The sequence below is a fragment of the Microplitis demolitor genome, chromosome 3, assembly GCF_026212275.2.
Source record: "Microplitis demolitor isolate Queensland-Clemson2020A chromosome 3, iyMicDemo2.1a, whole genome shotgun sequence".
Lineage (NCBI taxonomy): Eukaryota > Metazoa > Arthropoda > Insecta > Hymenoptera > Braconidae > Microplitis > Microplitis demolitor.
In genome coordinates, this window is record NC_068547.1 from 6,019,570 (window position 1) to 6,042,662 (window position 23,093).

General features: G+C 28.9%; 3 protein-coding genes and 1 non-coding gene across 7 annotated transcripts; all 4 read left to right on the top strand.

Moving 5' to 3' along the window:
- Positions 1-197: 197 nt before the first annotated feature.
- LOC103568538 (kinesin-like protein KIF20B) lies at positions 198-6,669 on the top strand. Its single transcript, XM_008545448.3, has 7 exons — positions 198-371; positions 458-953; positions 1,012-1,636; positions 1,698-5,100; positions 5,174-5,334; positions 6,195-6,318; positions 6,392-6,669. The coding sequence occupies exons 1-7, from the start codon at positions 342-344 to the stop codon at positions 6,446-6,448; spliced, it is 4,896 nt and encodes a 1,631-aa protein (XP_008543670.1). The 5' UTR covers positions 198-341; the 3' UTR covers positions 6,449-6,669.
- A 162-nt stretch (positions 6,670-6,831) lies between these two features.
- On the top strand, positions 6,832-10,957 carry LOC103568540 (60S ribosomal protein L3). Its single transcript, XM_008545450.2, has 7 exons — positions 6,832-6,938; positions 7,291-7,483; positions 8,384-8,552; positions 8,834-9,156; positions 9,898-10,100; positions 10,347-10,502; positions 10,697-10,957. Exons 1-7 carry the CDS (start codon positions 6,936-6,938, stop codon positions 10,895-10,897), a joined length of 1,248 nt encoding a protein of 415 aa, XP_008543672.2. The 5' UTR covers positions 6,832-6,935; the 3' UTR covers positions 10,898-10,957.
- On the top strand, positions 7,140-7,216 carry LOC128667501 (small nucleolar RNA U43). The gene has a single exon (XR_008403476.1). It is a non-coding gene; the product is annotated as a small nucleolar RNA U43 (small nucleolar RNA).
- Positions 10,958-11,374: 417 nt separating the features above from the next.
- Positions 11,375-20,773, top strand: LOC103568541 (adenosylhomocysteinase-like 1). Of its 4 annotated transcripts, XR_548869.2 has the most exons (11): positions 11,375-11,507; positions 13,622-13,669; positions 15,440-15,524; positions 16,337-16,530; positions 16,625-16,949; positions 17,073-17,376; positions 17,691-17,856; positions 17,934-18,180; positions 18,815-18,935; positions 19,014-19,169; positions 19,844-20,754. XR_548869.2 is itself a non-coding variant. In XM_008545453.2 (10 exons), exons 1-10 carry the CDS (start codon positions 11,406-11,408, stop codon positions 19,018-19,020), a joined length of 1,587 nt encoding a protein of 528 aa, XP_008543675.1. In that variant the 5' UTR covers positions 11,375-11,405; the 3' UTR covers positions 19,021-20,773. The 4 variants fall into 4 exon arrangements, 3 of the variants coding, with proteins under 3 accessions (XP_008543675.1, XP_008543673.1, XP_008543676.1); XM_008545453.2 differs by having other exon boundaries at positions 16,349-16,530; positions 19,014-20,773; XM_008545451.2 differs by having other exon boundaries at positions 19,014-20,769.
- Positions 20,774-23,093: the final 2,320 nt, after the last annotated feature.

Sequence of the window (23,093 nt, forward strand, 5' to 3'; positions counted from 1 at the left end):
TACGCGCACTGGTAGAAGGATTTTTTATCTGGCCACTGGCAATTTGAATGGGAATATTGTTAGCGCCATTAATATTTAAAAAGAAATTTAGTAGATGGAAACACTGAATTCTTCAACTGCTGTGATGTCGCTGGTGACTAAAAATAAAAGTAAAATTAATCCAATAGCAAACCTGTATTTTCAAAAACATTATAACCGTTTTACGACAACCGTCCTTAGGATAAATAGTTTATTCATTTGAGAGGGAAATATTCAGCCATGACGCTTTGTTGATTGTATTATTTATTTTCCGGCGTTTTAGTTTAATTATTGAATGAATTTTATATAAAAAATAAATAAAAATGAATGAAACTAATCCAGATGATCTAGAGGTAAGCCAACAAATTTAATTAACTGATAATTAGTTATTCAATTTTTATTATATTGATGATGAGCTGACTTGTTGATGATTTTTTAGATGGATAAGACGCTCGATCCTATAAGACCTTCGTCGCTGATGACAGGTGAGATGTCATATATTTTTGGGCGGGATCCTAGTATTTTATCATTTGGACAGCGACCTGGACCATCAGTGGAGGCCAAAAAAAATTTATATTCAGTGTATGAAGTTGAAGAAACCCAAAGTGAGACGCAAGCAAGTCTGGACGTGTCTTCAGCTCAAACAATAAAAGTTTATTTGCGGTTGAAACCATTCAGTAAAAAACCAAAGCTCACTCCTGAGCAGGAAGATGCCTATCGTATCACCAGCTCAACATCTTTGCTCACAAAATTACCCAGTCAGGATAATCACACCATGTCTATGCGATCATCATCAATTGATTTGGTCTGTCGCAAGTACACTTTCACAGAGACCTTCGGACCTGACACCTCGCAAGCTGATTTTTTCAATCGCGTTCTGCAGCCGCAGATGCCTGAGTTTTTAGAAGGACACAATGCCACTATCATGACCTACGGTAATTTCTTTTTTTAATTTTTCAAATTTACAGGCAATAAATTTGTAATATTTTATAGGCACCACTAACTCCGGCAAGTCTTATACACTGCAAGGTACTGCGTCCGAACCTGGTCTTATCCCCAGAAGTTTGGAGTATCTTTTTTCCCATATACATGCCACAGAGATACCCAACTACAAGCCAGTCAATCACAGCGAAGTGATCAAATTATCCTCATTAGAAAAACAGATTGAGTTGGAGAACAAAAGCAAGCTCGTAGCTTACGGAGCCTCAGACCGTAATCAGTATATAGATGCTTTCAAAAAAATGCAGCAGGTACTTAAAAATGAAGCTGGTGAATTAAACTCTAACGGACTGTCAAATAATCCATGTGCTGTCTGGATCTCATTCGCGGAAATATACAACGAAACTATATACGATTTACTCTCTAATGACTCATCTCAACGTCGTCCAGCTCTCAAACTTGCTACTGATAACCACGGCGCGACTTTTATCAAAGGATTGAAATCTATTTTTGTTACTTCCAGTTGCGAAGCCTATCAAATTTTAATGGCTGGCCAGTATAATCTCAAAGTTGCGGCTACTGCACTTAATGCTCATAGTTCTCGTTCCCACTGTATATTTTCTATCAAATTGCTACGTAATTTATTGAATAATGATCCCAAGTCTGTGGAGATGAGCACGTGAGTATTGATTATTTTTTTTATTTTTATCACAACAACTGATATTAATTAATTTTTTTAGATTCACATTCTGCGATTTAGCTGGATCTGAACGCTTGAAAAAAACTTTAAACCAGGGCGATCGTTTGAAAGAAGCAAAAAATATAAACACAAGTCTTATGGTACTAGGTCGTTGTTTAAAATCAATCTTTGATGTTCAGACAGTGAAGCAGCAGCGAAGCGATCTGATTGGCCCATTCCGTGAATCAAAATTAACTAGATTATTCCAGACCGCTTTGACGGGAAAAGAGCCGATAGCTTTGGTCGTAAATGTAAATCCGTCACCAAATTTATACATCGAGACTCAGAACGTATTGAATTTTGCTGCCATGGCTAAAAAAATAGTGATTCAACCTAAAATGAAAAAACGCAGAAAATCTAAAACAAGATTTTCCCATCTCGTTTTGCAGAGTACAGATACTGCAACTGATTGGGATGAACCGGCTACTGAATGTGATCTTGAGAGTATTGTTGAGCAGTCAACTGAAGAAGAGTGTGCGTATGTTGCTGCTGAAGACTACGAGATACTTGTTGAGGAAAATAGAAATTTACGTAAAGAAATTGAGAAGATGAAATCGTCTGCTTTTAAAAGAGATCTTGAAACTCGTGATGAGATCAGTAAATATTACTCTGCGGTTATTAAAAGAATGGAAGAAGATCATCAATCAAGATTAAATAATGTCAAAGATGAACATCGTACTCTCTATGAATGGGAACTAGAAACTTTGGAGACATATTACAAGAACCAATTGGCAGCAGCCAAAACCCGTAAACGTAAACGCTCTGAACAAGATGACGATGATGAAGATGATGATTCAGATGCGGATGTTACGAGAGATGAAATGGAAATTCAGATAAAACAGTTGAATCAGAAAGTTGACTCTTTGAAGGAAAAATTAAAGAAAACAATTAAAGAGAAAGATGAAGCTCTGGTAGAAAGAAACAAAGCTATCTATCAGCAAAGTCTAGATGCAGAGCAACTAAAAGTATCTATGAATCTTGTTGCCACTTTGGAAAATTCTTGCATTGAAGATAAAAGTGAAGCCTACGTCAATCAGTTGAAGCAGGAACTGCACCATTGTAAACAGAAGAAAAAATCTTATGAAAATTTGCTAGATCAAGCCAAGAAAGATTTCATTGAACTGCGTAATGAAATTGATGGGAAAGAATGTCGGATCAATAAACTGGAGATTGAATTAGCGCATAAGGATGAAGAACTAGCAGATGTAAATTCTGTATTAGAAAACACTGAGGAGGTTTTGGCTCAGAAAGAAGATTTGATTCAAGAACGTGGAAAAGAAATAAAAGCACTGACCCAACAGCTTGAAGAGCTTGAATATAAATATGATGAATTAAAAAAATTGTACAAAGAGAGTACTAAGGAAACAGTTCTTGAGATCAAAGAGAGGACATCTGATGCTCGTGATATGATAGAAGAGCTGGAAGAGAAAGTGGCGAGTCTCGAAAAAGAAAATAATCTGGTGAGTGAAAAGTTGTCGAGAAAAATCTTCGAGGTTCAGGAATTGAAAAATAATTTGAGAGAGATTCAGATTAATTATGATGAATTGAAGGAGCAACGTGTCAAGTTTGATACTGATGAAGAGCGCGATGACAATAAGGAAGTTCGCGACGGTGGCTGTCAGACTTCACCGCCCACTTCAACTCAGAGTAATCAAACTAGTTTCAGTGAGTCGGTTCAGAATAAGTCTCTTCAAACCTCGATGACTTTCGCTGATGATAAACTTGATGGTAAGGAAAATCAGTTGGAGGAATTGCGGGAAAAGTATTCAAAGTTGAAGGCTAAATACGAAGAGGAGCAGGAGCGTGTGATGAAATTAAATGAAGAGCTGGAGGCACATAATGAAGAAAATGAGAGGATGAAGGCGGCGAGAGATTACTATAAGGAAGACTTATACAATATTAATGAAGAGTTAACTGAAACAAAGAAGACAATTAGTAATATTAAGAGTGAATTGGATGAGAAAGAGCGCGTGAAAGCCGAGTTGGAATTGAAACTTGAAAAGTTCGAACAACTTGTCGCGAACCTTGAAGATGAAAATAAAAAATTGAAAGAATTGAAAGAGTCTTGCGAAGATGATTTGAATAAAAAGAATGAAGAATTAGCTCAGGTTAAGGATAAATTTGATTCTGTTAAAAATGGCCTGGAGCAAAAGGAACTTCAGTTGGATTCTGTGGAGAAAAAGTTGGAGATTAACAGAGAAGTGGAAGTAAAACTTAAAGAATTGAATAAACAGATGGAAAAAGTCGTTGGTGAAAATGAAAAATTGAAGGAACTGAAAGAAATTTGCGAGGGTGATCTGAGTAAAAAGAGTGAAGAATTAGCTGAAGCTAAAGATAAAATTAATTTCATAAAGAAAGATTTGGAGGATAAGGAAACTCAGTTAGATTCTCTGGAAAAAGAATTGGAGACGAAACAAAAAATGGAAATTGAATTTGAAGAGTTGAAGCAACAAATTGAGAAGCTTAGTGATGAAAATAAAAAGTTGGAAGAGCTGAAGGAAACCTGTGAGAATGAAATGAGGAAAGTGAAGGATGAGTTGTCTGAAGCGAGGAGACAAGCGGACGGCATTAGGAGTGAGCTAGAGGATAAGGAGTCACAGCTGGAGTCTATCGAAAAGAAACGAGAGCTTGAAGGAAAATTGGATATTAAATTAATTGAAATAAAACAAAAAGTTGATGAGCTTTCGAGTGAAAATGAAGAGTTGAAGAAGTCCAAGGAAGTTTATGAAACTGATTTGAACTGCTGTCGGGAAAAACATTTGCCGCGTATCGCAGAATTGGAGAAGGCTGCAGAAGAAGCTGAAGAAGTGGCGAAAAATCTCAAGTCGCAGATTTCGGAACTAGAAGTCCTCCGACAGGAACTCGAGGAATCGAAAAAATCATTTGAGAATAAAATTGAAGAGTTGGAAAAGACAGTGAGGGAGAAAGATAAAGAAATTTATGATTTGCAGAAAGAAATAAAAGGATCAATTAAATTAGGAGCTACTGACGATCTGGAGAAGGAATTAAAACAGATGATAAAAGAGCGCGATGAAGCTAAAGAGAAATTGTCTGAATTAGATAAATTAAATAAAAAACTGCAAACTAAAAATAATAATTATGATAGAGACATTGAAGAAATGAAAGCAACTGTCAATTATTATAAAAGAGAACTGGAAATATTGAAGGATTGTGAAGACAGATATAGGAAGACGATCGATGAAAAAGAACGGGAGCTCGAAAGCTTCAAAAAGAATCGAGATGAAATGGTCAACAAGACAGAAAATTTAATTAAAAAATTGCAAGAAGATTTGGAGAAAGAAAAGAGGGAAGTGAAGAAGTTTCAAGATATTTTCCTTGTTAAAGGCCATACACCTCGGGATAAAGGTGATGAATTCCGTGCACCTTCAAGCGACAGAGCTCAGGTAAAAATACCGTACTAAATATATATGTATATTGTATATATCTTATTAATAATATTAATTTATTTTATCTCAGTTGAAATTAAGAGAAAATAAGCCACCTAAAGATACTAAAGAAGAGACGTCTGAAGACGAGTCCGTTACAGAACGTCGCGGCAGACGTGCACGAAAAGTACTCGAGCCGACATCTCCCAACCAAAACATTCCGATAGTGGAAATTTCTGAAACAGAATCTACGTATGAATTCATTTATTTTTATTATTTTCAGGCCATTCTCAGATAGTATCCCCACTTTTTAAAAATTTTCAATGACTTAACTGTCATAAGCGTATCAAAATTTTATCAATTAAGGGCCGTTTATAAAATACGTTCGCACTTATGGGGGAGGGGGTGACTTACTGCGACAAGGAGGGCTGGGAGTTTAAGGAAACGTGACGTTCGCAGCTCATCAAACAATTTCGTAAATTTTTCTCTCGATTTTTTTAAATTTCATTTTTTTGTTACGATAGAAAGTCATTCGTTTCATATATGTAAATATACAAATGTTTCTATCATAATGGGGGAGGAAAGTTTATCATTTGTGACGCAATATTGATAAGGGGGTCGCGGAAAATATGATGGAGAGGGAGGTCTAAAAAGATAAAATTTTGCGTGACGTATTTTATGAACAGCTCCTTGATTTAATAAAAAACTAAGGCATTAATTCAAAAAAGGACAACGTAATTGCAATGTCGCTGATTTAAATTTAAAAAATAAATTACAGTTGATATCAATTCGGAGTTCAAAGAAATTCATTAAATTTCAGTAAAATCTTCATATCAATTTCACAAATCGAATTTTCAAATTTTTCAGCTTGAAATTTATTACACAAATTTTGTTTAACTCCTAATTGATAACAATTGTAAGTAATTTTTTTAAACATTACAACTACGTTGTCTTTTTTTTCAATTAAGGTTTTAATTTCTTTTTAATTAATTAATAAAATTTTAACACAGTTATGACAAATGAGTTATTGCATATTTTTAAAAAGTGGGGGCGCTATCTGAGAATTCCCTTAATTATTTATTCAATAAGTTAATTAATAATAATTTTTTTAGGAGATCAACGCGTAAAACAACAGCCAAGACGTCATGCCCGTCAACCGGAAAACGGCAGACTCGTGGAAGAAGACTGTACACTCCTATAGAAGATGGCGTAATCGTCATACCAACAACTCCTGAGGTAATTTATTATTAAAAAATTATAATAGCTCTCTGATAATTATTTATAACTAAACAATTGAAAATTTTTACAGCCCCTCCCGTCACCGGCGTCATCAACACGCTCGCTACGAACGCGCAGAAATAAATAATATATGAATTTAACCCACCTATTGTTAGATTTATTTATAGAATTAATTTTACTTAAAAAACATGCATATATTTTAATGTAATTTTTAAATAATCATCAAATGTATAAAAAAAAAATAATCAAAAGCTCTCATAAAATATAATTACTCTTATCAGTTATTATTAATGATTATTTATATTTTATATTTTATACGAAAAAAAATATAATTGAATTTTTTCATAACTCGTGTTAAAATTTATTTGTTTCATTTTTATTTTTTTTAACAAAACGCAATTTATTTTTTAATCATTAGGAAAAATAACACCAGGAAAACATGAGTGCAAGTTTCTTTCTCAATGATTTTATTTTATTTAAATATTGGTACTCAACATGATTTTGTTTTTATCAAGTTGGCATTGACATGAGCGCCATCTTCTCGAGTTTCAAGTTTCAACTCCACGCCTCAGAAGCCGTTCGTCCACTCTGCCATTTTCTCCTTGGACTTCACCATGGTAAGCACGTTTACTAAATCTTAATTTTTAACAAACATCTTTTGCTAATAATATTCAAAAATAATTTAAAAGTACTTACAAAATACCATTCTATTGAACAAATTTAATATTTATTCACTAACAATTAATTTTTTATAATTAAACAGAGTAAATTTTTTTTCAATCCTCGGCATATGCCACGCGCTTAACCCCTAACTTTAAATGATGATTTAGATTTTTAATGTTTATGGTTTATACTGATTAACCATGACGATATTATTCTAGGGCGGTCTGATAAATTGAATAAATCATTTAAAATATTTATTTTATATTACAATATATCGTTAAGAAAATTTTTTATTTTAAATTACAGTCTCATCGTAAGTTCAGTGCACCCCGACATGGGTCCATGGGATTCTACCCCAAAAAAAGATCCCAACGTCACCGTGGTAAAGTAAAGGCTTTCCCAAAAGATGACCCAAGCAAACCAGTCCATTTGACCACTTTTATCGGTTACAAAGCCGGTATGACCCACGTGGTACGTGAAGCTGATCGTCCTGGTTCAAGTAAGCATCAATTATTCTTACTCACATTTTCTAGTATTAATTTAAAAATTCGTGGCCGTGTTTGATCGAACTAAGACCTTAGTAATTTACTTGGAATTCTAGAGTTTTAAATTTAAACACGTGGTGAGTCAATGAATTTTCATGGTCAGTTTGCTACGATCAGCAAGCAATTGAATGTGTTCAGATAAAAATACTCCATTCAAAGTAATTATTTTTACACCGTGTAACTTATCAAGATTATTACGGCCTTAATTTGGTCTTAAACCCATGAATATTTAACCCGACACTTGTACTCATGTTGGATAGGTGTCTCGTACACTGGTCTTTCAGAGTAGTGGCAACGAGCTGTTTGATCCCGTGCAGTATATTCGTCGCCACGGTGTCGGAGATAAAATCTGCCCTGTTTCGGCAGGTGTGTAGATGCACAGCATATTCCATATACCTCATGGTAGCCCATTGGGCTGTGACCATTGGGGCAGACCATGCTTGTACAGTCCCTTTAGCACATCAGTATAATTGCGTATCTATTAAAAGTCCCAATCAAAAACTAACGACTGAATTTAATTTAAAAAAAAAAAAAAAAAAAGATTGCAATTGACTGAACTGAAAAAAATTTGAATCCGATGTCTTTATCTCCTGGAAACCTCTTCCAGAGATAGTGATGCCTGAGCTGTTTGATTTTGTGCAGTACATTCCTTATCACGATATCGGAGATCAATTCTGTTGCCTATTTTTTTAGGAATGTACGGAAACACGGCATTATTCTGATCTTTTTGTAGTCCATTGGACAGGAACAATTAAGAGAAACCATGTCGAGTACATTTTTCACCCGAATCTTTAATTATTATCTTGTTTGGAAATTTTAAGATTCATATTATTAATTAATTACTTTATTTACAGAGGTAAACAAGAAGGAAATCGTCGAGGCTGTAACTATCCTCGAAACTCCACCAATGATTATTGTTGGTGTTGTTGGATACATTGAAACTCCTCACGGTCTTCGCGCTCTTACCACTGTTTGGGCTGAGCATCTTTCAGAAGACTGCCGCAGACGTTTCTACAAGAACTGGTAATTATTTTGAACATTTAATTACCCGTAGAGTTTTTTTTTTTATTTTTTTTTACTTTGTCAAGTTATATTTTATTACCACTGAGTACGAATATAAATTAAAAAATGAATAATCAGCTCTCCGCTCGTAAGATGAGAGGATTATATTTGGAATTATCCAGGAGACTAGTATCTCTTTCCATGGTTATTCCATAAGTAGTGTTCGATCTCCGCTCGTTACGATGAGATTGTCACTATTACAGATGGACGTGACGACGGTTTTTGCCATTTCTTCTGTCTAGGTACAAGAGCAAAAAGAAGGCTTTCACAAAAGCCAGCAAAAAATGGTCTGATGATTTGGGACGTAAATCTATCGAGAAAGATTTCGGTAAAATGGTTAAATACTGCAAAGTCATCCGTGTCATCGCCCACACTCAGATGAAACTCTTGAGACAGCGTCAAAAGAAAGCCAACATCATGGAAATCCAATTGAACGGTGGAACCATTGCCCAAAAAGTTCAGTGGGCAAGAGAACACTTTGAAAAACCCGTTGCTGTTTCCAATGTATTCTCTCCTGATGAGATGATTGACTGCATTGGTGTCACCAAGGGAAAAGGATACAAAGGTATATTTCATATATTTATTAATTAATTACTTGAGATAGTTCACTTGCAAATCGACTTTTCTTAAGAATTTAAAAAATCACAATTTTGGACGGTTTACAAAGCGAGATATTGATAATTAAAGTGCACGCAGTTAACATGTAATAGCTCGGATTAACATAAAAGTCATATTTCCAATTAATTTGATTGAAGAGAGTAGGGTTATAATAGAGTAGGGTTTTTGACAATCTTACAAGAGGACTAAAAATTTCGTATTTTCAAAAATTCTACTTAGTCTCGGGAAAAATTGTTTTAAAATTATTTACTCTACGAGTGCAACAAAGATAGTCCTGTTTATTTTTCTAAGTGTGAAAAAGGGGTCTAGTGACATTTTTCATTCAGTCTTTCCAAAAGCTTATAGATTATAGAAACAAAAATTGAAATTTAAAAATTATACTACCGATTAATAAAAAAGTTATAAATATTCAAAGAAATCTGTCTCACAATTTCAAAACGAAAAAAGTGAGTTAGCGAAGAAAATTAAGTTAAAGGAATTAAAATTAGATACGTTTTATTAATAAACTAAATGATGAAAAAACATGATGTGCATTATCTGATTTTTTTTGACGATACAATCATGCTGCCTTCCTACTGAAGTTTATAATAATTCGTATTTTATATTTATTCATTTATTTATTTATTTATTTAAAGGAATGAATGTATATTACTTTTATTGAATTTATAATAATTAAAATAAATTACAGGTGTCACTTCCCGTTGGCATACAAAGAAATTACCACGTAAAACCCACAAAGGTTTGAGAAAAGTTGCCTGTATCGGTGCATGGCATCCAAGTCGAGTATCCTTCACTGTAGCTCGTGCTGGTCAGAAAGGATACCACCATCGTACAGAAATGAACAAGAAGATCTACAGAATTGGACAGGGAATCCATACTAAAGATGGAAAGGTAACGTTTTTTTTATTTTAAAATAACCACTAGATCTTCAAGCCTCTAGACAGGTTGATTCTTCTTCCAAAAGAGAGAAGTTTTGATTTATAAATTTATTACGGGGCTGAGAATAATCACTTGTTCATAGTACCCAGTTTGATTGTTTAAACTGGGCCTCTAAATCAAGGGACAGTTGATAAAATATTTAATTATTAATTAACTTTTGTTTAAGAAATTTATTAATCATAAATGTTATAATTTCAGATTGTTAAGAACAACGCATCAACTGAATACGATCTTACGGAAAAATCCATCACTCCAATGGGAGGTTTCCCTCACTACGGAGAAGTAAACAATGACTTCATCATGATCAAGGGTTGCTGCATGGGACCCAAGAAACGTATCATTACTCTTCGTAAGGTAAATATATGAAGAAAAAATTATTTTTTTATGAAAATACAATAAAGTTTATGATGAATATCAGATAGAGCCAAAAAATATCTTTATGAAATTCTTTGATCTTTAATGATAGGACTGATTTATATTTAAATAAGTAAATAAATTTGTAATTTAATTGAAAATAGTTTACTAAAAATTTATTATTGCAATTACAGTCGCTGTTGGTACACACGAAACGTGCCGCTCTGGAGAAGATCAACTTGAAGTTTATCGACACAAGTTCCAAATTCGGACACGGTCGTTTCCAGACAGCCGCCGACAAGGCCTCCTTCATGGGTCTACTCAAAAAAGACCGCATTCGCGAAGAACAAGCACAGGCCGCTGCCGCAGCGCCGTCAGCCCCTACTGCTCAGTAATTATTTTCTGTTTATTGTAAATCCATCTCGCAATAAATTGAAAATTTTAATTAAAATAAATGATTGTTTATATATTTAATATATTTATAATACCTTATAATATAATCCTCAAGTATTTTTATTAAAGTACTTAATAAACCTTGTAAATAAATTTTATTTTTATCTAAATCAGTCTACACTTATTTTAATCGATTTTAAATTAAGCGGCAAATTATCAGTTTTATTTTTTTATTGATTACCAATTTAATAGCAAATTTTATTAAAGATAACTAGAACATTTGCATAAATATTTTATTAATTTCAAATAAAATGAATTTTTTAAAATCTTAAACATTTTAAATTAAAATTCGGGTTGGAAAAAAATTTATACGCTACTGTAGGTAATAAATTTTGTCATTGGAACCAGCTGACTAGTATAATATATATATATATATATATATACCTATATATGTATATATATAAAAGCATGTTCTTCACTACAGTGCTCACTCTTGATTGAGTATCAAAAATGGCTGACAACGGGGATGGTCCAAGCAATACATCCTCTGGAAAAACTACAAGAATAAATGTGTCCGATGGTCCAATAACTGATCCAGCATCAACAATAAAGGTAAATAAACGATAATATATAATATAAATAATAAAAACTAAGTGTTTAATTTACTAAAACGTTAATTACTTGATAACAACGATAAAGTAAACAGTTATTGACAATTCGATTATTCAAATTAAATATATCTATTAATAGATATTTTTATAAAAGTAATTATTTGAAATTTTTTATAATAATTTAAGAAATAATTTTTTGAAAAATTTTAATAATTAAAACTTGTCACATGCGATTATTGCGTAATTTTATGTATCTTGAATTTAAAACAGTTGACAGATGTTTTTTTTCTGGTAATTAAGTACAATGTGTGTTTATTTGTCCTATTTGTCAATTAAGTTTCATTGATTATTAATTTATAAAATATGTAATGGAGTGATAAAGAAAAATTTTGTTACTTTGTGTACTGTCGCATTATTTATTCTTTTTTTATTATTATTATTAGTTATGATTATGAGGTTAATTTTTTATATATCTTTATTATAAAGTATAAACGTATGAATGTCAATGCATGTTCTATATTTTTATTTATATTTTTATAACAAATACCAAGTTTATATATATATACTTATTTATATATATTTAATACCTATGTTGCTTTATTTTTGTTGAAACATTTAGAGCATTTTATTCATAATAGTTTAGAATTTAATTAAAATCACGATTTCCCATTTGTTAATTAATGATATGATACTGAAGTTAGCAGACGTCTAATAATTTATGTTTTTTTTTTTAAATGATAAATTATGAAAAATAAATATTTAAAAAAAATTGCACCTAAAGTTTTTTGAATTTTCTATTTATGCATATTTTTAATGATTTTTTTTATTGATTAATTAATAAATTTATTAGAAAAAAAGTCCGAAAATTTTTAATTGTTTGTTAATTTAAGGAACAAGTGTAAAAGAAGCAGATCAGACAAATTCAAAATTATTAATAAAAAGAGTAAATAATTTAAAAAATAATTTTTCTAAAAAATGCATTTATTAGTTTAAAAATGTTTTAAATGCGCATTTTTAAAAAATTTTATTTTGTTAATTATTAACTCGATTTATTAATAATTTTAAATTTATCTGATGTCTGCTACATTCACACTCATACTTGAGGATCGTAGTAATGATACTGTTAAGTATCTTTAATAAGATTAAGATTCTGTAAGTTAGCAGAAGTATAATAATTTTTGGAGCTTTTAAAAATGACAAATTATATAAAAAATAAATTTAAAAATTGTAGCTGTAGTTTTTTGAATTTTCTTCATGTGAATTTTTTTTTTTTTTTTTTTTTTTTTAATGCTTGAAAAAAAAATCAAAATATTGTAATTGTCTACCAACTTCAGAATCATGATTTATTATAGAATTAATAAATTAATCTATAGTTATAATTAATATTGCAATTTTTCAACAATTGAATTAAAAAAAATAATAATAATAATAATATGCACATGTAGGATATTATGCAAACTATAGGTGCAATTTTTTAAAATAATTCTATTTCTATAATTAATCACAAATATATTTATTATTTACTGCACTTAACACAATCACTTAAAAATTTCACGTTAATGTTTTCATGCAAAAAAAAAATTCAATTTCATTTCACAGAAAAAAAATCTTAAATTTTGTATTTATTAATTAAATAAAAATAATATTAACTAAAATTTTGATTAAAATTTTTTAGCTAACAAAAATAAAAAAAAAAGTAAGTCACTTACATTTATCATTGATATAAATATTTATTTTATATATAATAATAAAATATGTGAACGTCTAGTCCATAAAAGAGGATTTTAATTTTCGGTAATAAAAAAAACAAAAATTTGATAATAAATATTTTATATTTTTCCAATTTTTTTTTTTCTTATATAAATTTATAAATTTAAGTTCATTTTTTTTATGACGAAAAGTGTTTTAAATAAATTATTTATGCTAAATTAATTCATATGCGAGGTCTAATAAATAAATTTAGTTATTAGTAATATTACAATGAACTACAAAACAAAATGTGTACCAAGGACAAGATGTAGAGACGTGATAAGATGATAAATAAATTAAAAAAAAAAAAAATAAATGAAATAAAAGGCGGTTCTATTATGAAATGGTTGGTTATTGTGATTTCAGAGCCTAGAGGCTTCAAATAATGCCTTTCACGGCCCGAGAACAAAATTAGTAAGTAAGAATATAAAAAAATTTGTGTATGAATCAGAAAATATATATACATATATCTATATAAATTTTTTATTCCCTTTGCAATAGAGTATGCTCGTTCCTTATATTATTATATTGGAAATTCTTGGCAAATAAACGAGGATATGACGCAGTATGTTTTTTATTTAGATAATTTCTTTGTTTTATTGGTATTGAAAGCTACTGTTCATTTTTTAAAATCTAGAATTTAAAATTAAGTCTGAAATTTTAAATCGCGATGTTTTTATAAAAAATAGTGACATTGAAAGTCAAATAATTTTGTTTATATTGAAATTTATCAGGAAAAATGTAGAAAAATAAATTGAAATTTTTCATCGTCGAAAGTAAAAATCAGAGGAAAATTTTTTTCTTAAACTCACAGATTTATTTCTTAACTAAAAAATTATTAATCGAACTTGAAATTTATCAATAAATATATATGTCAAAATTTCATATTTTTTCTTTAACAAATACTAAAATTTATAATATTGTTTATCATAAAAACATCGCGACTAAATAATTAAAAACCTTGATAACTAAAACTTAAAATTTATTGCTTTTAAATATAAAAAATTTTACATAAAAACTTTTAATACCTCCAAAATAATTATCAAAATTTAAAATGTTGTGTCCTAAACCTCTCAGAAAAATTATTCGCAAATTCAAGTAAATCATTTACTTTATTTACAATTTTTTGAATTGATTAAATATTTACTGGATAAAATACATATTTATTTAATTCAATTAAATATATAATTTAATATATGTATATAAACATAAATGATAATTTTCTTGATTAACTAAAATATATGTCACTGTCATTATAACAATAACATATATATTTGAATCAAGTACTTTTGACCACAATTGCGAATTATTTTTACCAGTTTCAAATTTGCCGCGGAATATCCCATATATATATTAATTATAATTAATAATTAAGGATCGCTTGAATCCTTACTGTGATTATACGATGTGTTATTTGTCAATTTAATTACTCTTACTATTCTCATTATTACTCTTATTATTATCATTATTATCATTACTCTTCTTATGGTTAATTATTAGTTAATTAATTATTAATTGACTATTGCCATCATGCCTTTGATTTACTGGCATGGGTAATTAATTTAAATAAAACAATATAATCAAAATTAATTAAGTAAACTAATCATCCATTACTTAATTTATTTAATCAATTAATAAACATAATTAATAACATATACAAATGCTTTGATGCATGATTAATTAACACAATGATATAAATTACTCTAGGAAAATATTTTATAATAACAATTCAAATTAATCAACCGTCATAATAAATTTTAAAAAATATATATAATAAATAATAATACAATTATTCATGTCATTAATTTATCATTAATCACTAAACGAATCTTTAAAAAATTCCTACAAATTTACAATGGTAAGCTTATATTTATTTTAATACTAATATTAAATCACTCTTCGTCCTGGTAAACACGCACGTAGATAATATCAATATTGTTGATAATTAATATCAATATTAATTATCAATCATTAATTATTAATACATTACTTGTATTAAATAATATAATAATCATTTTTAATTTAAATTTATATCGTTTCATACGCATTGTTATTTCTTTGTAGTTTATAATTCATCGCAATCCTGTGTCACAGCTATTTTTTTTTTTTTTTTTAATTATTTATTTATTTAATGTTCTTTAAATAATTAATTATTGTTTTATGTTTATAATTGTTTTTTTTTAGGAATCAAAATCTGGAGCATTAAAAAAATCAAGCCGTTATCGTAGTCGGTCATTATCAGCGAGCAGTAATGACAGTTACAGTTCTGGTAAGATAAAAAAAAAAAAAAAATTATTTATTTAATTCATTAAATGCAAATAATTTATATTTAAAAATTTTCTAAATTTTCGTTGTTCAAATGTCTTAATATTTGTGTTGTTATAAATTTTAATTTATGAGGGTACAGGGTTCGGTATTCTGTTACTTTTAATTTGAAGTCAAAACAATTTCGTGACATAATACCACGAAAATTTTTAAATTTGAATTTATGATAATAATAATAAAAGTAGCAAACATCAAACAATTTTGTAATTTTTATAAATAATTTATTTGTAAGTAAAATAAAATTTTTCGAATATCCACTGATAGATTTTTTTAGTTTTTGATATGCGATTTTTAATGATTTGAAGTTAACCAACGTCTAATAATTTTCGTATTTTTTTTCAAAACGATAAAAAAAAATATTTAAAAAATTGCACTTATATCTTTTTAAATTTTCTACATGCGCATTTTTTTCTATACACTGTAAAAAATTTGCGGAGCGAATTGATTCTTTACTAAAATATGTAAGATATTGTACCCTCAAAAATTTGAATTCATTATTATGTTTATTCAAGTGATAATGTATCACATGCATTATAGTTGCTTACAATACAATTATCACATCATTAGTTACGCGTTATTTTTTTTAAACTCATTGACATTGTCATTGACTACAAAGAAATTATGACAAAAAAAAAAAAAAAAAACTACTAATACATAAATATAGCATAGTCACAATCAATTGTCATTAATTTACTCGCAATTAGATCATGCAGTGCAACTAATAAAAAAATTTGTTGTCATTTGCTTAAATCTCAGCGTCTTATACAGGAAGTTCATCCGGTGAAGATGATGTATCACCGCGGGAAAAAATTCAAAAGACAGAAAAAGGGTTTACGGACTTTTGCGTAAGGAATATTAATCAATACGCATTTGGACGACGTGAAATTGAAATAGCTGAACAAGAAATGCCTGGGATTATGGCATTACGTCGACGTGCTGCTGAAGATAGAGTACTTATAAATAATTCATTTTCAATAAATATATGATTTCATTTCATTTAGTACAAATGAATTTTATTTTAATCAATACTTGATATTTTTTTAGCCACTAAAAAATGCTAAAATTGTCGGGTGCACTCATATAAATGCACAGACAGCAGTTTTAATAGAGACACTGATAGAATTAGGCGCACAAATACGATGGGCTGCTTGCAATATTTATTCAACTCAAAATGAAGTTGCTGCAGCTCTGGCGCATGCTGGTTATCCGATCTTTGCATGGCGCGGGGAAACGGAAGAAGATTTCTGGTGGTGTATCGATAAATGTGTTTGCGCTGAAAATTGGCAGCCAAATATGATCTTAGACGACGGTGGTGATGCAACTCACCTTATGCTTAAAAAGTACAATACTATGTTTAAAGCTATTCAAGGTATATACTCCCACATATATGTATGTATTAAATATGTATATATTTCCGTGAGGAATTGATATTTTGTTTTGTTAATCAATTAAAAATTACATAATTAACTAAATATATGTGTTATTTATGTAGGAATTGTTGAAGAAAGTGTTACGGGCGTGCATAGATTGTACCAGTTATCAAAAGCCGGGAAGCTTTCAGTCCCCGCAATGAATGTTAATGACAGTGTAACAAAAACAAAGTTTGACAATCTTTACAGCTGTCGTGAAAGTATTATTGACAGTTTAAAACGTTCAACGGATGTTATGTTTGGCGGTAAACAAGTCGTCATTTGTGGGTACGGAGAAGTTGGTAAAGGATGTTGTCAAGCGCTTAAAGGCCTGGGTTGTATTGTTTACATCACTGAAATTGATCCTATCTGCGCTTTACAAGCCAGGTAAATAAACTCAATTAATGTTTAGTTATAACATTCATATTTTATTCTCCTCAGAATTTTATTTTTTCATTGCTGATAAAGTACCCAGTTGTCAGTCTCTTTAAATATTTTATTTTAAAAAATTATTTTATGACTTAATATTTTTTATTCTTATGAATAATTTTTTTAATGAACAATTTAAAAAGGGCCGACTAGTATAAGCATTGAAATAAATTTTAATTTTTCCAATTTATAAATAAATTGAAAAATTCTTTTGTTGCTCAAATTCATAAAATATATTATTCATAAAATTATTATTATTATTTATATTTTAGTATGGATGGTTTTCGAGTAATGAAATTAAACGAAGTAATTAGAAATGTCGATATCGTGATAACAGCAACTGGAAATAAAAATGTAGTAACACGTGAGCACATGGATAAGATGAAAAATGGTTGTGTTATTTGTAATATGGGGCACAGTAATACTGAAATAGATGTCGTAAGATTTGTTTATATAAGTAATTAATTAATTATTTTAGTTAAATAATAATATCAATAAATTTATTTGAATAATAGAATAGTTTACGAACACCCGATTTAACTTGGGAAAAAGTACGCTCACAAGTAGATCATGTGATATGGCCAGATGGAAAACGTATTGTGCTTTTAGCTCAAGGGCGTCTAGTTAATTTATCATGTTCAAGCATACCATCATTTGTTGTATCAATCACAGCTGCCACCCAAGCTTTAGCTCTCATTGAATTGTTTAATGCCCCAACGGGTCGTTATAAAAGTGACGTTTACTTACTGCCGAAAAAAATGGGTAATTATAAATATTATTTAATATACACAGTCCACTACGTCATAAGTCTCTTCCCCTGAATCGGTAGATACTGAGTCCAAACAGCTTCCCTTAGACTACACATTTACATTTAATATCTGAATGAAATTAATGTAATTATTGATTAAATTGCTATAAATATTCAATGATTGTTTGTTGCTCATTCATCAAAATTATAACAAGTAAAACTATATGGTGTAAAATAAGTAAATTACACCGATAATTTTTTACGCCGTTATTCTACACTACACGGAAAAAACAATATAGTAGTGGCAATTCTCTAGGATAGTACTGAGTACTTTATGAATTTTTTTTTTTTTTACAGAAAGTACTCAGTACTATTCCAGAGAGTTGCTACGGTCGGGCCTCGTTATAAAACTATTTGTTGTCTTTCTTTATAAACCAGGAATCGCGACTTTGAGAGAAAAACTAATAGTCTTATAAAGAGGTACTACTATAAGAATGAAAACTATACCTGTTACCATATAATATGAGAACCATTCCCATAATATATTGTAATTGTTACCATGAACTTCTCTCCGTGTAGGCCAATGACGGATAGTCGGCTGTATTTATATTTATTTATTGATTAACTTATTATTTAATTTATTAATAGATGAGTATGTAGCATCGTTACATTTGCCCACATTTGATGCACACTTAACAGAACTCACTGATGAACAGGCCAAATACATGGGACTCAATAAAGCTGGACCTTTTAAACCTAATTATTATCGGTAATTTTATTACATATATTTATTTAATAGCTTTTAGCTAAAACATACTTATTGAATAATAAATTTTTGTTATTTTAGTTACTAGTTAAAAAAGCAAGGGTGCACTCATTATCTGCGGCAATCTTGTATGAAGATTATTTAAATAAGGATTATAATTTATGCAACTCTGCTTTAGTTTAATAAATTTAAACAATTAATTGATTATCTGGAAATTTATCAAGTTAAATACACAAGGTATTAAATACAGTTTCATTTGTTATTAATAAATTAATCAGTCAATAACGCAATTGTTACAAGTGCCATTAACATGAAAGCATTTTTTTAAAATTCACTTTTTAAAAGTCCGGATTGATAATTATTTTTATTATTATAATTTAATAATTAATAATTAATTTGAATTTAGTAATCAATAATTAATTTGAATTTGAATTTAAAATAATATATATTGCAAAAATTTTTTTAAATATCTAGGCCATATTATAATTAATTCCTTATAAATTATAATTAATTATGAATAATTTTTAACTAACTGATAATTATTTTTAATTGTGAGTGGACAGTTTCATTGTTTTTTTTTATGCAAAATAATTATTTATTGAAGCTTTTTTGTTTTTTTTTTTTTTAATTAATGGTAAAGGCCAATTGTAAGATAAAAAATTAACGAACGAATCGTTTAATGATTTTTGAGTATTAAAAACTCGGCAACGAAATTTTTTAATTATTTTGACTGTTTTTTTAAATTTGAATAAATTATTATCAACTTGCCCTTAATAATTTTAATAAATATTTACTTGCTCATACAAGCTCACAAAAGACCCAATTATTGACATTTTTTTTTTTTTTTTTTTTTGGTATATATCTAAAAAATATATGTAACTTTTATTATATTTCAATAACTTTGTTCAAAGTTTTAGTTCCTGTTATTTTGTCTTCGGATAATCAATCACAGCGCCGTAAAAAGGGCTCAAAATTACGAATTGAATTTTTTAATTAAAATTTTAATGCCGTTAGCAGTTTAAGTTAAAAAAAATAGAGAAAATTGTCTAAAATTGCTTTCAATATTTAAAAAGTTATGTCTTATGTACTTCCTTTAATGTTAATTGTCAATAATTGCAGTAATTTACTCACTTAGTGATAAATAAATTGAATAACATTTATTGTAAAAATTGATTACGTAACACCAATAGTATTTTTAATTAAAAATTTAAAATCTGCCGTAAGAACAAACAATAAAATATAAAAAAAAAGTTTGATATGTGGTTGTGAATACTGAATACTGTTTCAAAGGTTGTCGCTCATTATTAGATATATTTTGTCATCAATAAAAAAAAAAGAAATTAAATAATACTGTACTTAGATCTGTAATTAAATAATTAAAAAAAGAAAAAATAAAACTCAGAGGGACGTGAATAAGTCAATAAAATTGTTAATTGTACTGTAAAAAATAATTTTAAATCATTGACGCACTTGTTAAATAATTAAAAAATATTTTTTGAATAAATGAATAAATCATTGGCCTAAAAAAAAATTAAATATTTAAAATCTTTTCAATTTTAACTGACGTTTAAAACGTCTTTAGGATGCACAATTTTTTGCTTAAAAAAATAAAATAATGAAATCTAATTTTTTCAACGCAGCTTATTTGAATTCAATCGTTGTCTTATTTGTCAGACGATGTGTAAAAAAAATATATATATAAATGTATCAAAATAATTGAAGAAAATTAATGATTTGAAGTTATAAATAAATGATAATTACAGTGTAAGTATTGATTGAATTGTAAAAAATATTTTAAATCAAAATATAAGTATAATAGTGAAAAATTAAATATAAGTACATAGATATCTGCTACAATTATATATAATATATATATATATATATATATACACAAACACAAACCTCAACGTCATTAATTTGAAAAAAATAATAATGATAATTTTATTAAATAACAATGAAAAGTTGATAAATATTTTTGTAACACTGCGATTAATAAAATATTAGATTTCACTTTTAAATTTGTAAATTAATTTGCTAAATGTGACGTTAAATGTAAACAGAAAAAATAAGAATGATTTTATGTAGAATAGAATCACTGGTTGTAAACACGATCATTTGTGGAGATTTAATACTTACCCAAGTTGTTCAGGGACATATTTAAGATGTCATAAAGATGTCTTTTAAACGGACAAGACAAATTTTTTTTTGTCTCAAATCCAAGTTTGCTTATATAAATAAGACGTACAGATGTTAGTCCTAGGAGTCATAGGAAATTTTTTTTCCATCTAAAAAAAAGTCACTCGGTGACAGAAATTTCTGATCGTTTTGTCAACATTTTGGTGCCTTATCGATAGGTCGAAAAACAGCCTCAAAACGTCTATCTTAGAGATGTTATAAAGCCAAGTGTGCGACTTGGGCAATTAATAGTATTTTGTATAACAAGGAATGGAATATAAAGTAATTTCAGACCAGAGTGAAGTTGGCTGACATCACCCACAGTCTTAAATCGTCTTTCATTCTGCGTTACACACTGAATTTTTCATGATTATCTGCATTGAAATTTAGTTTTAGTGTCAGCAACGAGTTAATTTTCGACCAATGGTGTCATCATCTATTAGCGTAAGCGTAAATTGTCATTTGTAATTGATAATTAAGCAGAAACTATAAATACTATTTATTATTGACACTAATTTTTTATAAAACTCAATCACAGTCAGAATTGTCATTTACGTAAATAAAATCGTTGCTTTGAAATCACTATTGAACAAATGAAAAGTATCAAAGTTTAAATTTCGAAAGCCTTCAGTCAACGGGCAGAAACATCCCCAATTGCAAGACTATCTGGTCAGAAAGTTGGTGTTAATTAGTTGCTATCAAGTTGATGGCAACTTTCAGCTTTTGTAACTGTTGACTACAAGTTGTTGCCAAGTTTCCCAGAACGTTGGTGACAATCTACTGTCCCAACCTGTCACTAACTTTCTGAGAAAATTGAAAGCAACTTTCTGTCAACTAGCGAATGCCAACTTTTGCTATCAACATTCTCAGAAAATCGGCGACCAGTTGCCGTCAATTTATAGAAATGCCAATTTTTACGGTCAACTTGGTGACAAGTTACTGCAGTAGATTGTCGCCAGCTTGGATATCAGAGATTATTTGTTTATTCCCAAGGAACGAAACAAGTTTGTCTGCCCGCTGACTGGACATTGACAATTTACGTGTTTGCTAATATTCATTCGCGTCATAGAATTGAAATTATCTTCTTTCGACTGGCTGTAGACACTGAAATTTTAAGTTTCGATGCTGGTATCATGAAAAAAATATTATTATAATAAATTTACAGTAAAAACATCTTTGAATCTGATATAAGCATCTGATGTTTTATCAGATTATCAAAATTGTTTGTGTCCAGAACCAGTATTTCTTCTCTATATAAATTAAAAGTTAATTTTATTATGAAAACAATTCATTCCACACCTCACGTATTTAATAATTAATTAAATACAATATATTCATATATATTTTATTGCATATTACGTTTTGAAATTGTTTTATAAAAATTTATATTTTTCATCTGTACTGTATATATGTAAACATTATAAATAATATAATGTATATACGTTTAATTTTTTGTCAATAAAGCAGATTGCCATAAAAAATTTGATTTTTTTATTATTAAATTAATTTTAAAAGGACTAAAGATATCACAAGTCTCGAAAATAAAAAAAATAAATAAAAAACAGAAACCGTAGGTTGTTGTGGACATTATTATCTGGTATTTTAAACATTAAAATATATCTGTAGACATTTAAATGGCTTTTCAATGTATACCTGGACAGGTAGTTCCGAAAAACAGGGTAAGTAGACAGCTGGTTCTTGTATTCCGATTCTTCAAGTCCACTTTATGGAGACTTTAGATCCTTGTTTAGATCTTTCAACCAACAGAATGGAAATAAAAAATAAAACTTGAATGCCTGGTGATGAAAAGATTTCTTAGATTTCAAATTTACTTTTTTCTACCTGCGTCACTTTTTATAAAACTTTTTTTTTCTAACTACATTCAACTTTTTTTCTTTGTTATTCAACTAGAAAATTTACAAAAAAAATTTATAATTTACAATTCAAATTCATCGAACTTTTTTTTTTTTTATTACAAACCCAAGT

Excerpts from the sequence above, each read along its gene's own strand:
- LOC103568540 (XM_008545450.2), top strand. Across the intron at positions 7,484-8,383 it reads AGCTGATCGTCCTGGTTCAA|AGGTAAACAAGAAGGAAATC; the intron begins GTAAGCATCAAT and ends CTTTATTTACAG. Across the intron at positions 8,553-8,833 it reads AGACGTTTCTACAAGAACTG|GTACAAGAGCAAAAAGAAGG; the intron begins GTAATTATTTTG and ends TCTTCTGTCTAG.
- LOC103568538 (XM_008545448.3), top strand. The coding sequence starts at position 342 with ATGAATGAAACTAATCCAGATGATCTAGAG. Across the intron at positions 1,637-1,697 it reads AAGTCTGTGGAGATGAGCAC|ATTCACATTCTGCGATTTAG; the intron begins GTGAGTATTGAT and ends TAATTTTTTTAG. Across the intron at positions 5,101-5,173 it reads CTTCAAGCGACAGAGCTCAG|TTGAAATTAAGAGAAAATAA; the intron begins GTAAAAATACCG and ends ATTTTATCTCAG.
- LOC103568541 (XM_008545451.2), top strand. The coding sequence starts at position 11,406 with ATGGCTGACAACGGGGATGGTCCAAGCAATACATCCTCTGGAAAAACT. Across the intron at positions 15,525-16,336 it reads TAATGACAGTTACAGTTCTG|CGTCTTATACAGGAAGTTCA; the intron begins GTAAGATAAAAA and ends CTTAAATCTCAG. Across the intron at positions 17,377-17,690 it reads ATCTGCGCTTTACAAGCCAG|TATGGATGGTTTTCGAGTAA; the intron begins GTAAATAAACTC and ends TTTATATTTTAG.